The sequence below is a fragment of the Papio anubis genome, chromosome 14 (assembly GCF_008728515.1).
Source record: "Papio anubis isolate 15944 chromosome 14, Panubis1.0, whole genome shotgun sequence".
NCBI lineage: Eukaryota > Metazoa > Chordata > Mammalia > Primates > Cercopithecidae > Papio > Papio anubis.
The window spans coordinates 101369953-101393787 of record NC_044989.1 but is presented as its reverse complement, the minus strand read 5'-3'; the positions used below and the strand labels follow the sequence as shown (position 1 = coordinate 101393787).

Genomic DNA, 23835 nt, shown 5'->3' with positions numbered 1-23835 from the left:
AAATAGCCTGGCGGAAGCAGCATTCAGAGACTGCAGCCTGGCAGTCAAACCGAAGGGGAAAGCATTCTAGAATTAACTCAGCAGAGAGATGGTGCAATTCGGGTGTGAGACGTGAATGCCCTGGTGAATATCCACACGTAGAACACCTTGACCTGGACTTTTGAGTCCATGTTAGTAATCACAAGAGAAATAGCTTAAAAGGGTGTGGCCGGATCAGCACAAAAATCCATCACCAGCACTAAAAGTCAGAAACCCTCAGCAGGCTGGGTCTTCCGGACTGTAGCTGAGCGCATGGGGTAGCAGCTAAAGCTACCACCCGGGGTGAAAGTCAGATGCTTCATCTATGCTTACAGAATTTTATTTATTTATTTATTTATTTATTTTAAAGACAGGGTCTTGCTCTGTCACCCAGGCTGGAGTGCAGTGACATGATCATGGCTCACTGCAGCCTTGACCTCCTGGGCTCAAGTGATCCTCCTGCCTCAGCCTTCTGAGTAGCTAGGACCGCAGGTGCATGCCACCACACCCAGCTAATTTTTAAAACTTTTTTTGTAGAGCCAGGATCTCACTATGTTGCCCAGGCTGGTCTCAAATTCCTGAGCTCAAGTGATCCTCCTGCCTCAGCCTTCCAAAGTGCTGGGATTACAGGCATGAGCCACTGCACCGGCCCAGAATTTTTTTTTTTTTTCATTGAAACCTACCTTTGAGTTTGGAGATCTGCAAGAGGGCTGGAAAACCTTCCACAGCATTAAGAAGCCACAGCTTAAATTTCTTACTAAATAACCGCACAGATTTCAGGTACTGAATAGAAACATCTTCCAAGAAGTCATGAAGGAGAACATCCTCAATTCCCTACAACAAAAGTATCAAGACACTATGATTCTGCTGATGGTGCAGGTGTGACTGAAGCTCACACATGCCACAGGGACAGGGCGGGTCTCAAGAAGTCTGAGAGTGGGTCCCCACCCAGTCTAAGGGGGCAGCATCACGCAGCCTGGCCACTGCTTCTCGTGTAGGATGTCAGACTGGTGCAGCCACAGTTGGAATTCTTTTCCTATATTTTTATCTATTTATTTGAGACGGAGTCTCATTCTGTCACCAAGGCTGGAGTGCAGTGGTGCGATCTCGGCTCACTGCAACCTCCACCTCCTGGGTTCAAGTGATTCCCCTCCCTCAGCCTCCCAAGTAGCTGTAATTATAGGTGCACACCACCACACCTGGCTAATTTTTTTTGTATTTTCAGTAGAGACAGGGTTTCACCATCTTGGCCAGGCTGGTCTCGAACTCCTGACCTCGTGATCCACCTGCCTCAGCCTCCCAAAGTGCTGGGATTACAGGCGTGAGCCACTGCTCCTGGCCTCAAGTATTTTTCAAAGATTGTTAAGTGATTCAAATACCTTTAAAAAACCACACAATGCCGGCCAGTACTAGGTGGGTCAAACCAAACATATTTAAGGGCTGAACCCAGCTTCCAGTTTTCAACCTTTGTGTTGAAAACTTAGAAGTATTAGATGATTTCCTTAAAAATACTAAAATAAAAGGTAAGGCTTGTGACTCGCCGAAGGAGAACACATTTTTAACCCAGAAAAGATACAGACCTGACCCTGCAGATACAACCCTCCAAATACAATCACTTTAGAGACAGAGCTTCAACCAAAGCAAAGCAAAACAAAACAAAACAAAAACCCTGGCAGTTATGCATATTACAAAATTATTCCAATTATTCATTTTAGAATGTCTTATTTCCCAGAAATTCCCAGAGAAAGAACTTCGACTCAATTCGGACTTCACGGTATGGAACCAGAGGTCACTATGTGCATTGGCTTTTGGTTTCCATGAGGTAATTCACAAACGAAAACTGAGTGTCAGGCAGAGATCAAAGGGCTCCTGATCCACACACCCCACTATTCACTCCTGAGAGGACCATGGGGACTGCAGAGAGGTGGAGCTGTGGGTCCAAACCCAGCATTTGCCGGCAATTTCTGCAGTGGATATACCCTAGAGACTCACGTGTCCTCCTACCTTGTACAGCTGGACGTCGTAACATTTAAAGAGCTGGCACACGTCAGGCAATGACATCAGCACGACTGTGTCTTGCTGCAGAGACTTCCAGAAGGAAGTAAGCAAGTCCTCCACCTGGGTAAGTAACAGAGCATATCGCCAAAACTCTTTCTCCACCTTGCAAGACTAACCCTCCCATACATGCTTCCCTAGCCCCGGATGACAATGGGATGAATTTTGTTCCAGTGCATGTGAAGCTTGGCCTCTCAGCTTTTCCAAGCTGTATTTTGATAGAATTCTTTCCAACAACCCATCTGAAAGCACCTGCCAGTTGGATGGGATAATGTAGAACATTATTAATATTTTCTTGAGGCAGTTTCTAGAAGGGAAGCTGTTTCTGACCACAAGGGGGCCCCAGCTGATTATACTAGGATGAGGACTGTGCCACAGGGCACAGCCGAGAGAACAAATGTTCATTGACCGACTGACTGACTGACTGTCTCAATCATTTTTCAGCTCAGAGAGAGGTGTGATAGTACTTGATCTACGAGACCTCCTCCTTGCCATCAAGTTAGAAGTCGCCTAACAACTGTGGAAGGTAAAGGGGACTGGTGTGGTTCCACACAGGAGCCTTCTCTAAAGACTTATGTGGACAACTTCGTGGAGCATCAAAATGGCGGCTCCTCTTTTCTGTTTTTTCCCATGTTGACTTTTCAGTTTCCATTCTTGAACCAGGTGACTCATCGGCTTTGCAGCCAATGGAGACTCTTGCCTGTTTGGAATTTCCACAGGCTCAGATACTGCGAGCCATCACAACCTTGTATCTCCCCTGGTCCTGGTGCTAGGACCTGCCAGTGACACTAGACAAGGCGCTGGCCCCATGCGTAGGTTGTCAAGGAAGTTAGGGTCAACTGCTGAATTACTTGGCCACAGGCCCCGATTTAAAATCCTGTTATCAGGGCATGAATTCTGGAGAAGACTTCTCCAAAGAGACTCCAAAAAATACAACACAGGGCGTAGCAATCCCTTTTCTCTCAGGTTGGGACCCTTGGAGCATGGCGCTTTGGGGAAGGGGGACCTGGGTGGAGCCACCACCACAGACCTACCTCTGCTCACCCCTTACTACCCACGTCCAAGTCACCAAACCTGTTGCGCCATCCTCTGAAATATTTCTCTAACCTGCCCCTGTTTGTCTCTGATATCACTGTCACTGCCTCAGAACCGACCCTGGTCGCTTCTCACCTCAACTGTGACAAAACCTCCTCGCTGCCTCTCTGTTCCACGACAGCCAAGCCCTATTGTCACTGCTCCCCCACTGTCTTCTCAATAAGTCAGAGTTCTTCCTGGGGCATCCGAGGCCCTTTCTGGCATCAGCCTGCTTTCCCACCTCCCCTCTGGCTTCTCTTCTTTAGAAATAATAAAATCTAGGCTGGGCGCGGTGGCTCACGGCTGTAATCCCAGCACTTTGGGAGGCCGAGGTGGGCAGATCACCTGAGGTCAGGAGTTTGAGACCAGCCTGGTCAGCATGGTAAAACCCCATCTCTACTAAAAATACAAAAAATTAGCCGCACCGCATGGTGGTGGGTGCCTGTAGGTCCCAGCTACTCGGGAGGCTGAGGCAGGAGAATCGCTTGAACTCAGGAGGTGGAGGTACTGAACTCCAGCCTGGGCAACAGAGCAAGACTGTGTCTCAAAAAAAAGAAAAAATATAATAAAATATAGTCATAGTGACCTTTTTGTCACATCATGCCTGTGAACATCATGCTGTCTTTACCTGCACTGTGGGTTCCACCTGGAATCCCTCTCCTACCCCATTTTCTGTCTATTGCACCTCTGCCTTTCCTACTAGAGTCAGCAGCAATGTGGCCTGCTGTGGAAGCATTCCCTGGCCTTCTCTGGGCACCCAGAATAGTCTAATCATGCAGCTATTCTAGAACTTTCCACATTGCATCATATTTATTGGGTAACATTGCTTCTTTCATTACCAGACTACTAACTTCTCAAACCTTATGGAGAATATTTTCCTAGTCCTGGTAATGGTCACGGGGTGGGAATTAAATACGTATTTGATGAGTAAGTGAAGAAGGAAAGGAATATGTCAGATATCCAGTGTGGATGGATATTTGTAACACTGCATCAACAGGACAGGGGCCATCCTGAAGGCATCCTGGTCTTTCCCTCACTAGAATGCTTTACGCCGAGTAGGTAGTAAACGCAATCGTGCTGAATGAACGTTATCACCCAAAGTTGAAGTGCTTAGAATATACTAAAGCATCAGGAAAAAATTCTCATTTGAATGTGCACTTGTTTCCTTGGATTTTCATCTCACACTGAAGATGATGAAACTCAGAATAGCTAAAGGATTTATTCATGTTTTCCACAGTCAATTCTAGGATAAAATCCAATCGTGACAATACCCATGCCAGATCACTCAGCTGCGAAGTCCTACTCCATCTTCAGTTAGTGCTTATCAATAAAATGGCTCTTCAGCACCATTGAAAATTCCAGGGTGAATTTTATTACCAATACTTTATTCAAAATGAGTGGAATTAGGATCTAAAAAATAGCTGAATTTGTACTAGAGCCTAAAGTTACCTGTATTAGCACCTTGGAGAATTTCCAACTGATTACACTGAATATCAATGTCACCTTCAAGAACTCAATGACTACAACATAGGTGCATAGAATGTAAGCACTTCAGTGCAGTGGGCTACCACTGGACATCTGTTGATGGGGTCTCTTCAAATAAAAATGATGAATAATGAGTCATAGATGCTTGTATTTTATAGATAAAACCCTACCCTCTCAAGTTCTTGGTTCCTCACGTTTCGTAAAATGTCTCGACAATACTTGCAGTATTCATCAGCAAGGAAGGCCATCTAGGAAGAATATGGAAAATTATTTCAGCTTGTGGGCCATTTCAGAAATGAACTGATCCTCACAGACTTTTCTGAAGCTCTCAGAGGCCGCTCTTGTCGCAGTTCTCAAATGACAATAGCTGGGCTCTTCACTTGGGCCATAGCATATTTTTTGTTTCTATAAATGAATGCAGACCTTAGAGGTTGATAGTTCATGTAGCTTTCATTTCAATGTCATAACTCATACTTGCAGATTTATTCTACCACTACAAAGGCCAACAAATGTTGACATGTTTTTTTCTAAACTTCAATTTTCCCCCTCCATAATTCCCCAGCCCTAATTCCTAGAAAATCCATGTATCTGTTCCTTTCTTTGTCTTGGGGAAGAGGCAGTCCCAGGGGGAGTCTTGCTGTAGGATGTGATAGGAACCCTAAACTTTATGAGCACCATCAAGCCAGGGAAGGTTGCTGGTCCTCATATGTCCGGCAAAGGCAAACATTATTCCATGTGACACAACTATGACCACAGGCACAAAAGGAAGCTATTTACTGCCCTAAGCATCACACAGCATGAAAGGTTAATCGTCCCATGAGTGCAAACCTACCACATTACAAGAGTATTTCTTTGCTAGCTCTTGCTCCAAAAATGGACATCTCCTGAATTCAGACAAAGGGGATCCAACTGGGTCTCTCTTCATCGGTGAATGATCTTCACACTAAAAATCATTTGTGCAATGGATTATGTCTTTAAAATAAAATACTTTTTTGGCATATAAATCATCTTATGATCACACTACTCTAAGTTAATATGGTATGTAACCTTTTAGCCACACCTCTGCACACATTACTGATTCCAGCAGCTTTCCTCTCATATTTTATTCCAAATGCTGCTAATTTTTGTCTATAATTCTATGAACGATGGCCATCAGGGAAGGGACAGGATTTAATATATTACCAAATGTATCTCTCTTGGGATCATCTATTTATAAGTCCTCTGTAGCAATGTACAATAAGACTATTACCTATGAATTATGTAATATCACAAATACACTTCTACAACCCTTGTCCATGTAATTGTTCCTCCTTGAAATAAAATCATACCCTGTTTGGGTCATCCTGCCTATATCATAATGGTTGGTTGTATGAGAACTCTCAGGGCCATTGCCAACAAGGAAAATGAGGAGCACGGACTTTCCTTTAGAAGAACCAATTACAGGCCCCGGCATGGTGGCTCATGCCCTACAATCCCAGCACTTTGGGAGGCAGAGGCGGGTGATCACTTGAGGTCAGTAGTTCCAGACCAGCCTAGCCAACACGGTGAAACCCCGTCTCTACTAAAAATACAAAAATTAGCCGGGCGTGGTGGCGGGCACCTGTAATTCCCAGGTATTCAGGAGGCTGAAGCGGGAGAATTGCTTGAGCCCGGGAGGTGGAGGCTGCAGTGAGCCAAGATCGTGCCACTGCACTCCAGCCTGGGCGACAAAGAGCAAAACTCTATCTCAAAAAAAAAAAAAAAAAAAAGAAAAGAATCAATTATAGGATGGGAAGGAGGAAGAAAGGTGGCATGGCAGAAAGCAAGTGCGAGATTCCTTCCTGCCTCCCTGTGTCACTCATGCTGCTGTCCTCTCTGGGCACGGGGAGGCATGAGGGCTCCTCCTGGTCTGAATAAAGGGAATCCATTTTATTTGAAATGATTTCATCAGCGTTGTCATAGACTGTTTTTGAATAATTTCCTTTACAATAAAGTAGGATGAAAGAATTCCTTCAAGTCGAAAATTGAGCTGCCAACCCTGCTACGCCAGACTGTGAATTTTCATTTTCTCTCCAACTTATGACCCACTCTCTGACCCTATAGTTCCAAGGTCAGCATTCCATCCTTAGCCTGCCCAGTCCTTACGCACCCTAAGCCTCACTAAGCTACCCACTTATAAAATTGCTTTTGTGGGTTGCGGTACGTTTCTGTCTATAAGACATCTGAGGGCAGGGCAGCTTCTCTGATCACCTGTTCCCACCCTTAAGAGGAGGAGTGAGCTCAGCCACCATCACACGCAGTGCTGCACACACCGGAAAACACGCACCACTGTGTCTTCCTCCTCTCCGATGCCCCAGTATATACCAGTACTTCACTGAGGATCACGGAAGTTTAGACAGCATGCTCAACTGTCCTCTCGGTGCCCTAAAGTCTGTCCTTCATAACTCTGTTGTGATTCTGAACCTCTTTGAGAATCTGATGAAAGCAACTAACTCTCTCCCTGGAGAAAATGCATACTATGCACACAATATTATGGAGATGCCACGTTAAAACTTCTCCCGTTAATACTGTTGGAATGACGTAGGGGTATAGATGTCTAAATAAATACATAAAGCAGGAACACAGAGGGGAGAGCTCAAAGGGGTCTCTCCATTGGATGCTGTCTAAGCCTCATTCACACCACATTTTAGAATATTGGCTTTATTCGGAGTCATCAGAAGATGGGTCTTCTTGACATTTATGCAGCCAACAGACACATGAAAAAATGCTCATCATCACTGGCCATCAGAGAAACGCAAATCAAAACCACAATGAGATACCATCTCACGCCAGTTAGAATGGCAATCATTAAAAAGTCAGGAAACAACAGGTGCTGGAGAGGATGTGGAGAAATAGGAACGCTTTTACACTATTGGTGGGAGTGTAAACTAGTTCAACCATTGTGGAAGACAGTGTGGTGATTCCTCAAGGATCTAGAACTAGAAATACCATCTGACCCAGCCATCCCATTACTGGGTATAAACCCAAAGGATTATAAATCATGCTGCTATAAAGACACATGCACACGTATGTTTATTGAGGCACTATTCACAATAGCGAAGACTTGGAACCAACCCATATGACCATCAATGATAGACTGGATTAAGCAAATGTGGTACATATACACTATGGAACACTATGCAGCCATGAAAAAGGATGAGTTCGTGTCCTTTGTAGCGATATGCATGAAGCTGGAAACCATCATTCTGAGCAAACTATTGCAAGGACAGAAAACCAAACACTGCATGTTCTCACTCATAGGTGGGAACTGAACAATGAGAACACCTGGACACGGGGCAGGGAACATCACATACTGGGGCCTGTCGGGGTGGGGGACTGGGGGAGTGATAGCATTAGGAGAGATACCTAACGTAAACGACAAGTTGATGGGTGCAGCAAACCAACATGGCACATGTATACATATGTAACAAACTTGCACGTTGTGCACATGTACCCTAGAACTTAAAGTATAATAAAAAAAATAATAATTTGAAACAGAAAAAAAAAAAGATGAGTCTTCTCGTATATGGGTATGGGTGATGCTCAAGTTGATCATACAGAAGGATGGAGCTATTCCGTGAAGCTCATTGGCCTGATCATAGGTGCTTCTGTTAGAGAACTGAGGAATCCTCGATTTCAACTCTGGGTTAACCTCTCATACTGCAAGACCCCAACTACATCCATATTTTCCAGTGCACTCACACTCTGACCTCCCGGTTATGCCAATGTTCTCTGAGTGTTACTGCTGGTATTCCCAAAGCAGCATTCTCAAACACATCAGAATCCCTTGGGGCACTTGAGATCCACGTTCCTAGGCCTCTGGTGAGTCTGATGAGACCAGAACTCCAGATGTATAACCAGCCTCCCTACTGAGCCTTCTGCATGCCCATGCTGAGAACTGCAGCCTTAGGCAGACAGTTCTTTGTCGAATGCTACAGAAATCTCTACATTTCACCATGGCACATATAACACAGTTTCACCTGTTCAGAAGAAAACATCTGACAATGTACTGTTAAGATATTCAAGGAACGATTACAGGGAGAATATAAAAGTGTTTTATTACACAACATAATAAAGAGCAAATTCATGATTTCCTGAAGTCAATTCCCTGAGGCCCCTACATTACTTATAGGCATAATCCTTTCATTAAAAACTGTGAAAAGAATTGGTCTTTCACAAACGATATTTTTAAAATCATAAATTGAAATATTTCTTTACAACATAAACAACCAGAAACCTAAAGTAAAAGTAGAGTACAGAGCCACTAAAGTGTGGATCCCTGCAGAAGATTCTCTGCAGCAGAAGGCATTCAGGAAGCATGCTGAGGAATTCCAGTGTGGAAACAACTTAACAAAGCAAAGAAGGAGATGCACAGAAGTTGATCCGTGGGTACAGACAGACAGACAGAAGAAACGAGACCTAGGCTTTGAGCAATCAGTAGGGTTACTATAGTTCACAAAAATCTATTTGATATTTTCAAATACCCAGACGAGAATCATTTGGCTGCCCCAGATAAAGAAAAGATACCCGTTTAAGGCAATAGATATCCCAATTATACTGATTTGATCTTTACACAGTATACAAATGTATCAAAATATCACGTGTATCCAGAAAATATATACATGTATTGTATATCAGTCTTTAAAAATCCACCAACTTTTAAATAATGTGCTGAGTGTGGTGGCTCATGCTTGCAATCCCAGAACTTTTGGAGGCTGAGGCAGGAGGATTGCCTGGGGCCAGGAGTTCATGACCTGCATGGGCAACATAGTAAGAGCCTACAAAAAAATTAAAACAAAACAAAAAAACAAAAACAAAAAACCCATTTCTGGGCATGGTGACATACACCTGTAGTCCTAGCTACTCAGGAGGCTGAGGTCAGAGGATGGCTTAAGCCTAGAAGTTGGAGGCTCCACTGAACTGGGATCGTGCCACTGCACTCCAGCCTGGGCAAAAGAGCAACACCTTGTCTCTAAAAAGTAAAATAAATAAATAAATACTGCATAATGACAAATATGTATCCAAAAAAAGCTACATCTGAAAAATGACAAAGAAAAAAATGAGACCGGGCGCGGTGGCTCAAGCCCGTAATCCCAGCACTTTGGGAGGCTGAGACGGGCGGATCACGAGGTCAGGAGATCGAGACCATCCTGACTAACCCGGTGAAACCCTGTCTCTACTAAAAAATACAGAAAACTAGCCGGGTGAGGTGGTGGGCGCCTGTAGTCCCATCTACTTGGGAGGCTGAAGCAGGAGAATGGCATAAACCCGGGAGGCAGAGCTTGCAGTGAGCTGAGATTCGGCCACTGCACTCCAGCCTGGGCGACAGAGCGAGACTCCATCTCCAAAAAAAAAAAAAAAAAAAAAGAAAAAGATGAGAAATTCTACGTAGATTCTTTAGGTATATTAAATGCAGTTTGAGATTTTTGATAGATCCAAGAAATGTCATTGGAGATACATGCTACCATTCACGTACTCATTCTTTAGTGAGCACGCACTAGGGGTCAGCCCCTGGGAGTCTGATGTGTGATGCCTTCCCACCATCACCTGCTCCACCAGGCACCATCTACCTCCCCTGGGTTACTCCATCAATTCTCCTGAATGCCTTTGATCCTTCCTGCATCCTTGAAGACACTGTTCCCAAAATTATTGCCCCCAAAGCAAATGTATCCTGTTACTCTCCTTCTGAAGATGCCTTGATGGTGCCCCACGGTCTCCCGTTCTCTGCCTAGCATCAGCAAGCTCTGTGCCCTCTGGTCCTCTCCACCTATCTCGCCCAGTGCACTTCTCCCCAGCATATGCACGCTGGGTTCCACACACGTTTGTCATCACCTCCTGGCTCCAATGCAGGCTACACCCTCAAAATGAACACCCTCCTAAGAGAGGAGCCAGCAACCCCCTCCAGGACCAGCTCAAGGGCGGTGTGACAGGCAGAATCAGGCCTCTCCACCCCAGAAATGTCCATGTCCTAATCCCTGGAACCTATGACACTGTTCCCTTGCATGGCAAAAGGGACCTTACAGATGTGATTCAGGTTAAGGACCTTGAGACGGGAGGTTTTCCTGCCTTATCCAAGTGGCCTCATGTCATCATAAAGGTACTTTACAGAGAGCCGCCTTTCCCAGCCGCAGGGAGCCAGAGAGACTGCAGCGGGAGGAGGATTCAGCCTGCCTTTGCTGGCTTTGAAGATGGGGCTTGCCATGTTGGCCGGGCTGGTCTCGAACTCCAAGGAACGGGAGTGACCTCCAGAGGCTGGGAAAGGGAAGGAATGGATTCTTCTCCAGAATGCCCAGAAGAAACACAGCTCTGCCAACACACTGATCTTAGTCTGGTGAGAATGGTGTTGGCATTATGACTTCCAGGGCTGTATGGTGATAAATTTGTGTTGTTTTAAGTCACTGAGTTTGTGCTAATTTGTCACAGCAACAGTAAGAACCGCACTCTTTAGTGCAGTGCTCCCTACTCACTCTTGCCTCCCATAACCCCTCTCCCCCACCCCAATTTGGAGTCCCCAAACCACCCATGGCCTGAACTGCCCATTCGACATGATACCCATTGTTCCACGTCTAGCTTAGCTTCCCAACCACAAAACTGTGTTCTACTTAAGTAGAGGGGCTTTGTTTGTTTTTAGCTGTTCTTTCACAACCTATTCAGCCCTCATGAAGGCTGGTCACAAAACACGTTTATAAAAGGTTATCTGTTCAATGACACTTGTCAACAAGACAGTATCTGTTATGGACAGAATGTTGGTATCACGCCCAGGTCATATGTTAAAACCCTAATCCCGGCTGGGTGTGGTGGCTCACTCCTGTAATCCCAGCACTTTGGGAGGCCGAGGGGGGCAGATCACTTGAGACCAGGAGTTCGAGACCAGCCTGGCCAACTTGTGAAACCCTGTCTCTACGAAAAATACAAAAATTAGCCGGTGTGGTGGTGGGCACCCGTAATCCCAACTACTTGGGAAGCTGAGGCAGGATAATCGCTTGAACCAGCCGGGGCAACAGAATGAGATTTCATCTCAAAACGACGACGACGACAACAAAAAAACCCTAATCCCAAAGTGATGGTATTTGGAGGTGGGGCCTTTGGGCGTAATTAGGTCACAAAAGTGGAGGTCTCATGAATGAGATTAGTGCTTGTTCCCTCTCTTTCCACCACGTGAGACACAATGAGAAGTTGTCTGCAACCTGAAAGAGGGCCCTCCTATAACCTGGCCATGCTGGCACCTGGGACTTCCAACCTCTGGAACTGTGAGAAATAAATATTTGTTGTGGAAGCCATCCTGTCAATGGTAATTTGCAGCCCGCACTAAGACAGTATCCAAGTACTATCATACCGTTTGGCCCACTAAAATAAAATCAACTCATGATGTCATACATTAGTTATTCATAGTTCTGGTGTCCTAATTCAAAGAGCTGTAACTGTAATAGGGAGACACTTCAGATACATTTATTGCCAACAGCCTATATATCCTTTTTAATTTTAGCTGAAGAAACACAGTTAAACAGGGAATGTGCAGCCAAACAGTAGGTTCCTTAAGGACAGAGACTACGTCTGTCTTGGCACAGTGTATGGAAAGTGGTGGGCACTGAACATTCATGGTCAGATGGGTGAACGGTTAGGGGTTACCCGGAGTAAGAACATTACACACAGAAAAATAGCTGGATCAAATTAAGCAATCACTGGTATTGCTGGGTCTAGGTCTATTATAGTAAATCTATTTGATTCAACACTCACTGTTGCTTCCTGTTGGATAATGCTGTTATAATTAGTAGATTTTTCAAAGGCGATGGCATCTCCACTGTGAAGGAACAGAAAACAGAGAAGTAATTTTAGCAAGACACCTGTCTCTGAGCAGAAGCATGAAGTTTCTTTTGCAGCAAGGTTATCTGTTTAGGGGTATAACTTTTATTGAAAACCCCTCTGCCATGTTTCTATCCACAAATGGTAATGATCGCAAGCTTGGGGCTTTAAAAAGTCCGTTTCTGTAACTGGGACAACCACTCATTTCTTTTTAAAGGTTTATTCCTTTCAGAAGCAAGAATATGGTATCGTCATGGGTAGAATTCACTCCTGTGGGAAAAGAAAAACCATCATGAACGTGAAATCTTGTTACTTTTTGATTTTGGTGCATTTTAAATGATCGATACGGAAATCATAATATCCTCTGAGTTGATGGGTGTAGAAGAACACCTTTACAGAACAAGGAAACTGGTAATTAACAATAGAGATGTAAATTTCATTTCACCATGCCTCTTGGATTCATATATGATAATGGAGAAGTTTACACATAATGGAGAACAGACTCAGTCCTATCTATGCAGTATGGCGCATTTTTTCTTTAATCATGGGCATTCGAGAAACTGTGAGCCCAGTTCACTTGCACTAGGGAATGTCCACTCTCAAGATGCCAGAGGTGGTGGTGTCTCCTCCCACTTCCCCGCCACTCAGTCCCAGAGTTGTGGCCGAGCCAAGGGCAGACATGACTTTGGTGGGTCTGCCTACTCCAAGTCAACATACATCCTCCTGCCTGATGGTTTCAGCTCTACCTGAACATAGAAAAGAGAAGAGGAAGCCAGCAGCCTCTTGCTGTGCTTCTCGAAGCTAGGCAACGGTCGTCCAGGTGAGGAGAACCTGGGAGGCGGTGGAAGTCAGAGGGGAGGTAGAGGAAAATGGCTTTCTTTCCACGTAGGATGGTTATACGTCCTCCACAGCCTCTTGAAAGCCCCTGGGGTTCTCTTCTGAAGGTTTGGGTCAGTCCATTCTCCAAACCAAGTCATAGAAAACTGGGCAGAATGCTTGATACCCATCTACTAAATGTTTCCACATAATGTTCTATTTCAAAACAGAGCACACAGATTCAGGGTCTGGACACAAACCCACTAGAAAGGCACTCTTCATCTTTTCATAACAGTTGTTATCAAAATAGAAATTTTACCTTGGACTTTCCAGTGGCTGTAGGACACAGCATCTGTTCAACCTGAAAGGGTATATAGATAAGCCCTGCACATGCACATAGGGTGATGGGCAACCCTAGAGCAGCCAAAGGCAAAGAATTTGGAGTGTCTTAGGAATTCCATTTGTCGTGTATTATGGACTGAGTTGCCTTCTCCCCAAATTCCTGTGTTGAAGCCCTAGCCCTCAATGGGACTGTATTTGTAAATAAGATTATTAACGAGATAATTAAGGTTAAATGAGGTCCTAATAATAGGGCCTTAATCCAATCCAGGACTGGTGTCCTTATAAGAAGACACCAGAGAACTTGCTCTTTCTCTCTCCATGTGAACAAAAAAAAGGAACATGTGAAGACACAGCAAGAAGGCGGCTGACTGCAAGCCAGGAAGAGAGCCCTCACCAGAAACCAAAGTTTGGGGTACTTTGATCTTGGACTTCCAGCCTCTAGAAATGCGAGAAAATAAATTTCTGTTGCTTAAACCACCCAGTCGATAGTATTTTGTTATGACAGCCCAAAAGAATGCATCATATCTCAATGATATCTTGCGTAGGTGTGACAATTATGCAGTTTCTTCAGGTAAAATTTATAAACAGCCCATTGCCACAGATACTGGGACATTACAGCAACAAAAACAACAAATAAATCAAACTTAGAATACAGATTAGAATGAAATAAGACAGAAGAAAATATCAAGTTAAATTTCACTAAATAAAGTGCTCATAGAAAAGAAATTTAATCAGGAAAATATGGTCATCACTCTTTAGAGATGTCTAAAAATTACTTGTGAGACTTTATTCAACTATACTGGAGGAAGGCAATTTCTCCCCAATTCCACATTGTGTCAGCATGCTACTCCTAATACGTTTTCTTTGGAAAATGAACGCAAGACCACTGAGCTCCATCCATTCATCCATCCATCCAACCAACCATCCATCCATCCATCATCAATCCATTTCTCATTCATTCATCAGTGCCTACTGAATGCCAGGCATTGTGCCAGGCCTTGGTGGATATAGCTGTGATTCAGGGAGACAAGGTCTGTTTTCACAGAGATTATAGCCTATGGGGGAGGAAAAATGTTACACAAATAATCACAAAGATGTTGAGTGAGGATTATGATAGCTGAAGTGTTAGGTGCTAGGAAAATATACATCAGGGGGCCATCCAATTCTCTTGCTAGTCCAACAATGCACATCTCTGTCAACTGTCAGCTTGATGAGCTCAGGAGACCTGCATACGTGATCAGTTAGCCTGATCTGGTTGGTGTTCATCACATCACCATATTAAACAATTTTGAACAGTGACATTGATCCTCATAGAGCATTCCTATAGCTACTCAGAAACAGGTATTTCAAAGCTAGAATGTCTGGTTTCAGACTTAAAGGAATGACAAGGAAAACTCTCAACTTTTCATCACTCAACCCTCTCCCTCCACTCTGACTCTGGGAGCTTTGGACTAATGAGTAACGCTCATTACGACTGAGAATGTTCTCAATTATTCTGAGTTCCGAAAGGATACTCCCAAGTTTCTGCCTCCGTTCAATGCAGAATATGGGCTTAATTCAACAGCAATCGAAAGGAAGGAGGCATCACCCTCCTCATCTTTACAGGGAAGCCTGAAGGGATCTGCCTGCCATGCAGGGGCCCGTGTATAGCAGGAATCCTCACTGGGAGAAGTATGTTACTTTTTAGCATTTAATTGGGAGACTTTATGCATTAACCTAACGGTGAGAAAGAGAAAATATTTCAACCTCGTGGAGAGATGGGGTCATCTATGAAAAAGTCCCCATCTCTACCTGACCGGACAGACATTCGTCTGTTCAAACGAATGGCAAGGCTGTCTCTTTCCACCTCTGGAATGCCCTAATTTAAGAGACTGGCTCACAAGACGGGTCAACATGTAGGTTTAATGAGATCATATTTATTTTCTAAAATCACCTAGTTTCTGAGGTCTCTGCAAACAAAGAACCACAAAAATATTCAAGTGTCAGGGGGATTTGGAGGCAGTAATATAGTTGGGCTACAAGGCAGGTAAGCAGAGAGTCACTGAGACCAGCAAGGTGGGGATTCATGAGGGTCCAAGTTCAAGTCACTGAGGATGTGGCAGATTCAGAGGAGGGAACACTGCAGGCATTGCTGGGCTTTCATCTGGCAGGCACAGCTGTGCTAGGCTAGAAAGGGAGGCTGTGGTAGACCAGCGCTCCACCAGGGTGCAGTTCTCCACATGCGGCCACCACCCAAGAGGAGGCACAGGGAGTGTGAGGCCAGAGCAGGCCTGGAGGTGGCCATTTCAGACGGAAGCCCTGAGTGCCCACCGGGACAGCTTTGTGTCTTTGGCCTCACTGCCCCCTGCGTCATTTCCAGAGTGGGGCTCTGAGTCAGGGCTTTGGGACGTTTATCAGGCTGTGATCAAAAGCATAGTCATTGCTAAAACACAGCGCCAAGGAAACCACACACAACATCTAGGGCTGGCCTCTTTGTGAAGGAAGGGCTTCCAGTCCAAAAGGCATCTTCTCCACCTGCTCTCTGAGGCCTGTGATGTTCTAGCAGTGCCAAATCACCGAGCCAGAGGAAAACAACAGCGCACAAGGCAGATCGTGACACAGGAGTGACTCCCAGGCCAGTCCTTGGGTCATTCGCATTCCTCAGGAGCTGCCCCCGTTAGTGACTGCTCCTCAGGGCCCAAGCCAACCCCTGCCTAGGATGTTAGGATTTAATAACCACTGGAGGGAAGGGTGGGGTCAGCTGGGAATGGAGGGAGGAGAGCCCAGATGGGGAAGACCAGGAAGGGAGGAGGGCTGAGAATTCCCGCAGCACAATGGAACAGGCCTCCTTGTTCAGCTCTGCAGCTAGCTGGCTATATTGCTTTAAGCAAGTCACATGAAGCACCAGGGCCTCAATTTTGCATGCTATAAAGGGAGGGATTGGGATTTGGTGATCGCCCCCCACTAAGACCTTTTCCAGCTCTCACTGGAACACAGGGACTCAGAGGTCCCCCAGGTCTTACACAATGGTCTGAAGTTTCCTTCTGGGCTTCATGCAGGGACAATGGAGGAGGGCCTGGTTTCTTCTGGGCACTGGCAAATTGTCCACTTCACTCAGTACAGTGAAGACACAGATTAAACCGCATTTAATTTTTATGATCAATTTGTCTAAAAAAGGCAGGCATAGAGACGACTGAGACACTTTTTTTTTTTTTTTTTTTGAGACGGAGTCTCGCTCTGTCGCCCAGGCTGGAGTGCAGTGGCCGGATCTCAGCTCACTGCAAGCTCCACCTCCTGGGTTTACGCCATTCTCCTGCCTCAGCCTCCCGAGTAGCTGGGACTACAGGCGCCCGCCACCTCTCCCGGCTAAGTTTTTGTATTTTTTAGTAGAGACGGGGTTTCACCATGTCAGCCAGGATTGTCTCGATCTCCTGACTTCGTGATCCGCCCATCTCGGCCTCCCAAAGTGCTGGGATTACAGGCTTGAGCCACCGCGCCCGGCCTGAGACACTGTTATATGGCACATAACTTATCTTGTCTAATTTTTCCCATAAAGTCTTTCAAATGTAGTGTTAGCTTAATATGCTTTTTGACATTAACTTTTTTTAGTCTAACTACAATTTGCATTCACATTCTCAGGTTTTGACATAATTTGTCATTAGTCCAGACTTTCATTGACATCATTTTGGCATCATAACTTGCCCTCGCAAATCACTCTAACCAGTGGTGAAACAACTTGAAGCAATTACAAAGGTAAGAGGATAAAAATGTAACAAAACCTAATTCATGTACCATAGTTGTTCTGTGTCAGATTTCAGAGCAAAGGCGCTTCATCTTCCAATCATTAAAGGCTCTCATCGTTAATTCTTCCTCAAAGCACATTAAGTAATTATTTTGGTTTTGATTAAGAGAAGATATCTTTGACTTGATGAATATTTTTACATATGTTAAAATAGTAAATATGTATATTCACATTGAGACGTCATTATGATTTTGAAAAACTAATATAATTTTGATTATACTAATAACATTAATCATTAAAATACACTCAGCACTTACTCATCCTAAATGTTTTACTTGTTTTACCTTAGTTCTCATGAACACCTATTAGGAAGGTAGATAAGAATTATCCCCAATTTGCAGATGAAGGACAAACAGAATTCACAGAGCTGGAGACCTAGCTCTGACTTCTGAGTAGAATATTACCTATCCTACAATTCTGTCTTTTAAGATAGAATCACGTGTGTGACCAAAAAAAAAAAAAAAAAAAAAAAAAAGTACACAAGCAGCAAAAAGGAGGATATCAATTTGTTGAAATTGCAAATTAGCAAGAACAATCTTGCTCTAAAATCTGTTCTCCTGTGTGCTGTGGTTTAGTCGTTTGCTGCATTGGGGCCATTACTGTTATATTACTTAACTGTATCCTGACCGATTCGATTTTACGAACAGCTTCATTGCAAAATGATGACCGGGGGGGAGACCTGTGGAAGGGTGGGAAGCGTAAGACATCCACGTTCACCTTCTTGAGGCAAAACTCAGCCCCTGGGGAGGTCAAGCTTCACTGGCAGACGGCAAATAACACGTTGCATTGCACGGGCGTCTGTCTGTTGGACATGGGCAAGTGAGCGACGCTGTGAACAAATGATACAATTCCTGATGTGAGAGGGATTCAGAGCGGCACCTCCTTTTCGAACCTTTCCCAAGCAAGCAAGGGTGCAGTCTAGGCTGTTATTCTCCACACGTGTATTTTAAACTGCCAGACAACAACCAGGTAATACATATTTTTTAACATTAGCAAGTTCTAACCAGCCTTGAAAACCATAGGGTGGACAAGGCCAAAAAGCGGGTTGCAACTTGGACACCCGAGAGGGAGGCCCTCTGGGGCTCATCGGAGGCCTTGTGGGGGGCCCTGGCCCCAGGAAGACTCAGCCCCCACTCTCAGCCCCTCCAGGGGCCTTGGCTGCACACACAGAAGGAAAACAGGCTCCTGCTTGGGGCTGGAGAGACTCCTCTGAAAGAACCACTGGTGTCTGACATCACCAGGCTGTGGTGCCCACCGCTGCTGGCTCCCTGTGAACCCGCTCGCCCCCAGCGTGGTGCAGCCTGGAAGACGAACCTCTCCCTCTTCTGCTCCCTCGCAGGCACGGCCAGCTGTGGACCCGCGGCCCTGCATTCCCCAGGCTCAGGCCCGCCAGGCAGCCCCCTGAGCTCATGGCTGGCAAAAGAACAAAGGCGTGGAAGAACAAAGAACAAAGCTGAAGGCACAGTTTTAGAAGCTTTTTAAAGGCCTTTAACAAGCTGAGTTGAAAAAGCTGACATGGTGAGAGAGAAGAGTGTGTGTGTTTCGGGAGGGGTGAGGGCGAGGCTTAGTTTCCACATATCCCCAAGGGAAACCTGAGACTCCCAATGGCTGACTGCAGACTTTACATGACATAGAATGGGGATTCATGTTTGGAAAATGACAACAAATTTATCCTTGAAACAAAACCCAGGGATTTTGCCGAAGAGGTAGAGAATAAAGGTTAATTACACAGAACTGTTTCTCCAGATGTGATATAATGCACGCACGTATACACACGTACACACACACACGTGCATACACACATATACACACACAATCTCCACTTCCCTGTTCCCCTAGACAATAATAAAGTATTTTATCCTTTGGCCTGGATTTTTCCATGAATTTCTAGGTCAGCAATTATACTGAGGTCCAAGCCTCAATCTGGTTGACAACTAAACGGGATTGGAATCTGGGGAGGCCATCCTGCCCTGACTAGGGAGGAGGAAGGGAGGGGAATGTGCTGGACTTTGTGAGGTGGTCTTGTTCATATGGCACACATTGCACATTTATGGTCATTTCCATTAAAAAAAAAAAGCCTCAGGCTGTTCATTTGTTTTAAAAATCAAATCTTGATCTCTCCTTGGTGAGGACGGTTGCTGCCTCTGCATTTTTCAGCATGATTCACCACAACCCCCATCCCACCCCAGTGAAGACGCACGCCCCCCACCTGCTGCTCAGCCACCTCTCCAGGTGTCCAGTTCAGTGGACCACCAGCACCCTGGTTCCCGGCTCTGTCACAGCACCCCTGCTGCATCTGTGGGCACCTCTTCTCCCCTCCCCAGCACAGGGGTGTGGAGGGAGGAGCTGGATGTGCAGGTTCAGGGACCTGGGAATCAGAATTTCTGAACTTATGGGGCTTACGGGGCAATATGGGAGCAATAGGAGGGAGATAGGAGCTTATACCACATCTATTTTCATTAGATTCTATGCTTCTTTGGAGTACTTGGTGGTAGTGAGAGAAGTCACCCCTTTGCTACAATCCTGGTTCATGGCCAAATCTCTCTACGACGATGCTCTTATTGGTGTTTCCATGTCTTTCCTTAACACAAGGTCCAGAAAGAAGAGATAAAGACAAATGAGATGCCCTTGAACAGCCTGTGCACAGCTCAGTGACTCTGAGAACTGATCTGGGAGAGCTTGCATGTTCTACTCTAAGAAGGTCCTAGCAAGGCATGCTCTTTTTAACCACCCCCACCCCCAACCAAAATGAAATTCCAGTTCCCTCCTTAGGCAAATATTAGTAGGAGAGTTTTTGTAAATCAATTTTGCTCAATTGCTGCACACATAGAGAAGTGGCTGCTTCACCCAGGCATAAAACATTGGGGAAAGACCAACACACTCATCGTAGGTTTGCTGGAGGACTCGCTTCTGGATTTTAAACACAACAGAGATCGCACTCTGCAAAGCTGTGTGTGAGAACACACCCTGAGCACACACAGCTGCACACCGTGGGGACTGACCACCTCCAGGTGGGCAGCGCTCTGGTCTTCTGTTGGCCGCTGGCCTCCCTCTGCTAAGTAGCCCTGCTCCAGTTCTGTTAAAGACACGATGCCTGTGCGTCCAGAGGAGAAGCAACTGTGCGCACGGATGAAAATGCCAGGAGAGTGCTCTCCAACTGTGAGAAGAGAGGGTGGGTGTCAGCGGAAGAAACCCTGAGACCTCGAACCCCCCGAGAAATGGGCAGGGAAGGGCTGTGAGGATACTTCATGCGGCTTGCCATGATGTCTTTTCCTGAATTATAGGATTCTGCTTGATTATTTTTAATTGAAATTCTTATGAAGGTAATTGTAGATTTACATGCACTTGTAAGAAATAATTCAGGCTGGGTGCAGTGGCTCACACCTGTAATGTCAGCACTTTGGGAGGCTGAGGCAGGAGCATCACTTAAGCCCAGGAGTTGCCCAGCCTAGGCAACATAGTAAGACCTGTCCTCTTACAAAAATAAAAAATCAAAAAAAATTAGCCAAGTACATTGGCTCCCAACTGTTGCCAGCTACTTGGGAGACTAAGGCAGGAGGATCCTTTGAGGCAAGGAGTTCAAGACCAGTTGTGTGTCATAGTTTGTTCCTCTTTAATTTTTGATATTTGTGGGTACATAATAGGTGTATATATCTATGGGGTTCATGAGATATTTTGATATGGGCACTGTATAATAATCACATCAGGAGAAATGGCGTATCCATCACTTCAAGCATTTATCCTTTGTGTTACAAACAATACCATTGTACTTTTATTTTTTAATATACAATTAAATCATTATTGACTATCACCACCTGTTGTGCTGGTGAATATTAGATCTTATTCATTCTTATGTTGTTCCAAATGACAGGATCTCATTCTATTTTATAGATGAAGAGTACTCCACTGTGTGTATCTACCACATTTTCTTTATCCATTCATCAGTTGATAGACACTTAGGTTGTTTCCAAATAATAGTTTATTCCTCTTTATTGTTGAGTAGTGTTCCACAGTATGGATAGATCACAGTTTATTTACAGTCACCTACTGAAGGACATCTAGGCTGATTCCAGTTTTGGGCTATTAACACATAAACTTGCTATGAATGTTTGCATTCAAGTTTCTGCGTGGACATAAGTTCTCATGCCTTTAGAATAAATGCCCAAGGTGTAGTTGCTAGTTTGGATGGTAAATTGTACGTTTGGTTTAATAAAAAACTGCTAAACTGTATTTCAGAGTGGCTAGAACATTTTACCTTCCCATTGTGTGAGTGACCTAGCTTCTCTACATCCTTGCTGGCATTGGGTGCTATCACTATATTTTATTTTAGTCAATCTGGTAGGTGCGTAGTGATACATCATTGTGGTTTTATGTTTTATTTCTTTTTGAGATGGAGTTTTGCTCTCGTTGTCCAGGCTGGAGTGCAATGGCACAATCTTGGCTCACTGCAACCTCCGCCTCCCGGGTTCAAGCGATTCTCCTGGTTCAGCCTCCCGAGTACCTGGGGTTACAGGCACCCACCACCATGCCCGGCTAATTTTTTGTAATTTTAGTAGAGACGGGGTTTCACCATGTTGGTCAGGCTGGTCTTGTACTCCTGACCTCAGGTGATCTGCCTGCCTCAGTCTCCCAAAGTGCTGGGATTAAGGTGTGAGCCACCATGCCTGGCCTCATTGTGGTTTTAATTTGTATTTCCACAGCGACTAATGGACTGAGTGTCCCTTCATGTGCTTATTTACAATTGCTGTATCATATGTTTATGTCTTTTGCCCATTTTCTAATTGGATTGTTTCTTTTACTGTTGAGTTTTGAGCCTTCTTTCTATATTGTAGATACTAGTCCTTGGTCAGTTATGGTGGTTTGCAAGCAAATGTTTTCTTCCTATTTGTAGCTTGTCTTTCCCTCCTCTTCACATGGGCTTTCTGAGAGTACAAGTTTTGATTTTGACGTGGTCCAACTTTACATTTTCTTCTTATGGATCATACTTCTGTGGTCTGGTCTGAGAACTTTTTGTGTGCAAGTCTCAATGATTTTGTTCAAGGTTTTTAAAGTTTAGTATTACGTTTTAAATTTAAGTCTACGATCCATTTTGAGTTAAATTTTCATATACATTGTGAAGATTAGATTGAGGCTCATTTTTTTTTTTTTTTTGCCTGCGGTTTTCTAATTGTTCCAGCACCATTTATTGAAAAGCAGCACCTTTCATCGAATTAATTTTGTACCTTTATCAAAAATCAGTGCAACATATTTGAGTAGATCTTTTTGGGTTTTTTTTTGAGATGGAGTTTCACTTTCGTCACCCAGGCTGGAGTGCAATGGCACAATCTCGGCTTACTGCAACCTCCACCTCCCAGGTTCAAGCGATTCTCCTGTCAGCTTCCCAAAATGCTAGGGTTACAGGTGTGAGCCACCGCGTGCAGCCAAGCGGATCTATTTCTGTATCTTCCACTCGGTTGCAGTGATCTGTGTGTCCATGCTGCCACCAATACCACACCATCCTGATTGCTGTGGCTCTACCGTGAACCTTAACATAAGGGAGAATGTTCTCCTCCCATTTTATTCCTTTTTGTCAAGTTTGTTTGAGCAATTTGCTTTTCCACATAACTTTTTAGAAGAAACTTGTCTATGTCTACAAGAAAATCTTGCTGGGATTAAAAAAAAAAAAACTCATTGAGAGATAATTCATATACCATACAATTCACCCATTTAAAGAGTCCAAATCATGCTTTTTTTTTTTAAAGCATATCCACAGGGTTATGCAGCTGTGCAGAAAAGAGATAACACTGCAGGCCTGAGACTGCGCTCCGTAGAAAGCTCTGCTGCCAAGTTTGGCCCTTGGCTAGGGTCTGGGAACTTGGCTCTTGGAGTGTTCCCAGTCAACTGTTAACTGATAAGAGTGGCTCCCTGTGCCTAGACTGTACAAACAATATGGTTTACGCCGAACACCTGCTTTCCTTTTAGGAGTCTATAATGTTGGCATGTGCTAGACAGAGGGTGCTTATGTGACCAGCTTTCAATATAAAGCTTTGGGTGCCGAGTCTCTAATGGGCTTCCCTGGGCAGAAACCTCAAACACATGCTGCTGCATTTCATTGCTGGGGGAGGAGTGCACTTTGTATGATCCCTCATGGGGGAGGGAATAGCACACAGGAAGCCTCACAAGGGTTCCACCAGACTCCGCCTCTTTTTCCATCATGACCCTGGGTATCTTTACAGTGTCAGTGTCATAAATCTTAGCCATGTGGACAATTATATGCTAAGTCCTGTGAGTCATTCTACTGGATCTCTGCAAGTGGCGGTGGTCTTGGGAATCCCTAGCGCAGTGGTGAGACTTGCTAGAGTAACCCGAATTCACTGAAGTATGGTTACAGCATTACTCAAGAAAAAGAAAGGGCAGTTTGTTCAGTGTGCACACATTTAGGATGGTTATGTCTTCCTGGTGGA

The 23835-nt window shown here is 44.7% G+C and overlaps 1 protein-coding gene across 9 annotated transcripts in view; it reads right to left on the bottom strand.

Annotated features, from left to right (window-relative positions):
- The window catches only part of RFX8 (RFX family member 8, lacking RFX DNA binding domain), an 83726-nt gene that overhangs the window by 20607 nt on the left and 39284 nt on the right, over positions 1-23835 (bottom strand). For 7 of the 9 annotated variants that reach the window (XM_031655432.1, XM_031655438.1, XM_031655434.1 and 4 more), the window contains 5 exons: positions 12388-12451; positions 5465-5575; positions 4803-4880; positions 2023-2136; positions 702-852 (listed from right to left, as the gene is read on the bottom strand). In XM_031655432.1, the coding sequence (XP_031511292.1) occupies positions 702-852; positions 2023-2136; positions 4803-4880; positions 5465-5575; positions 12388-12451 (518 nt within the window). The remainder of the gene's footprint in view (positions 1-701; positions 853-2022; positions 2137-4802; positions 4881-5464; positions 5576-12387; positions 12452-23835) is intronic. The other 2 variants (XM_031655431.1, XM_031655433.1) reach the window with 2 other exon arrangements.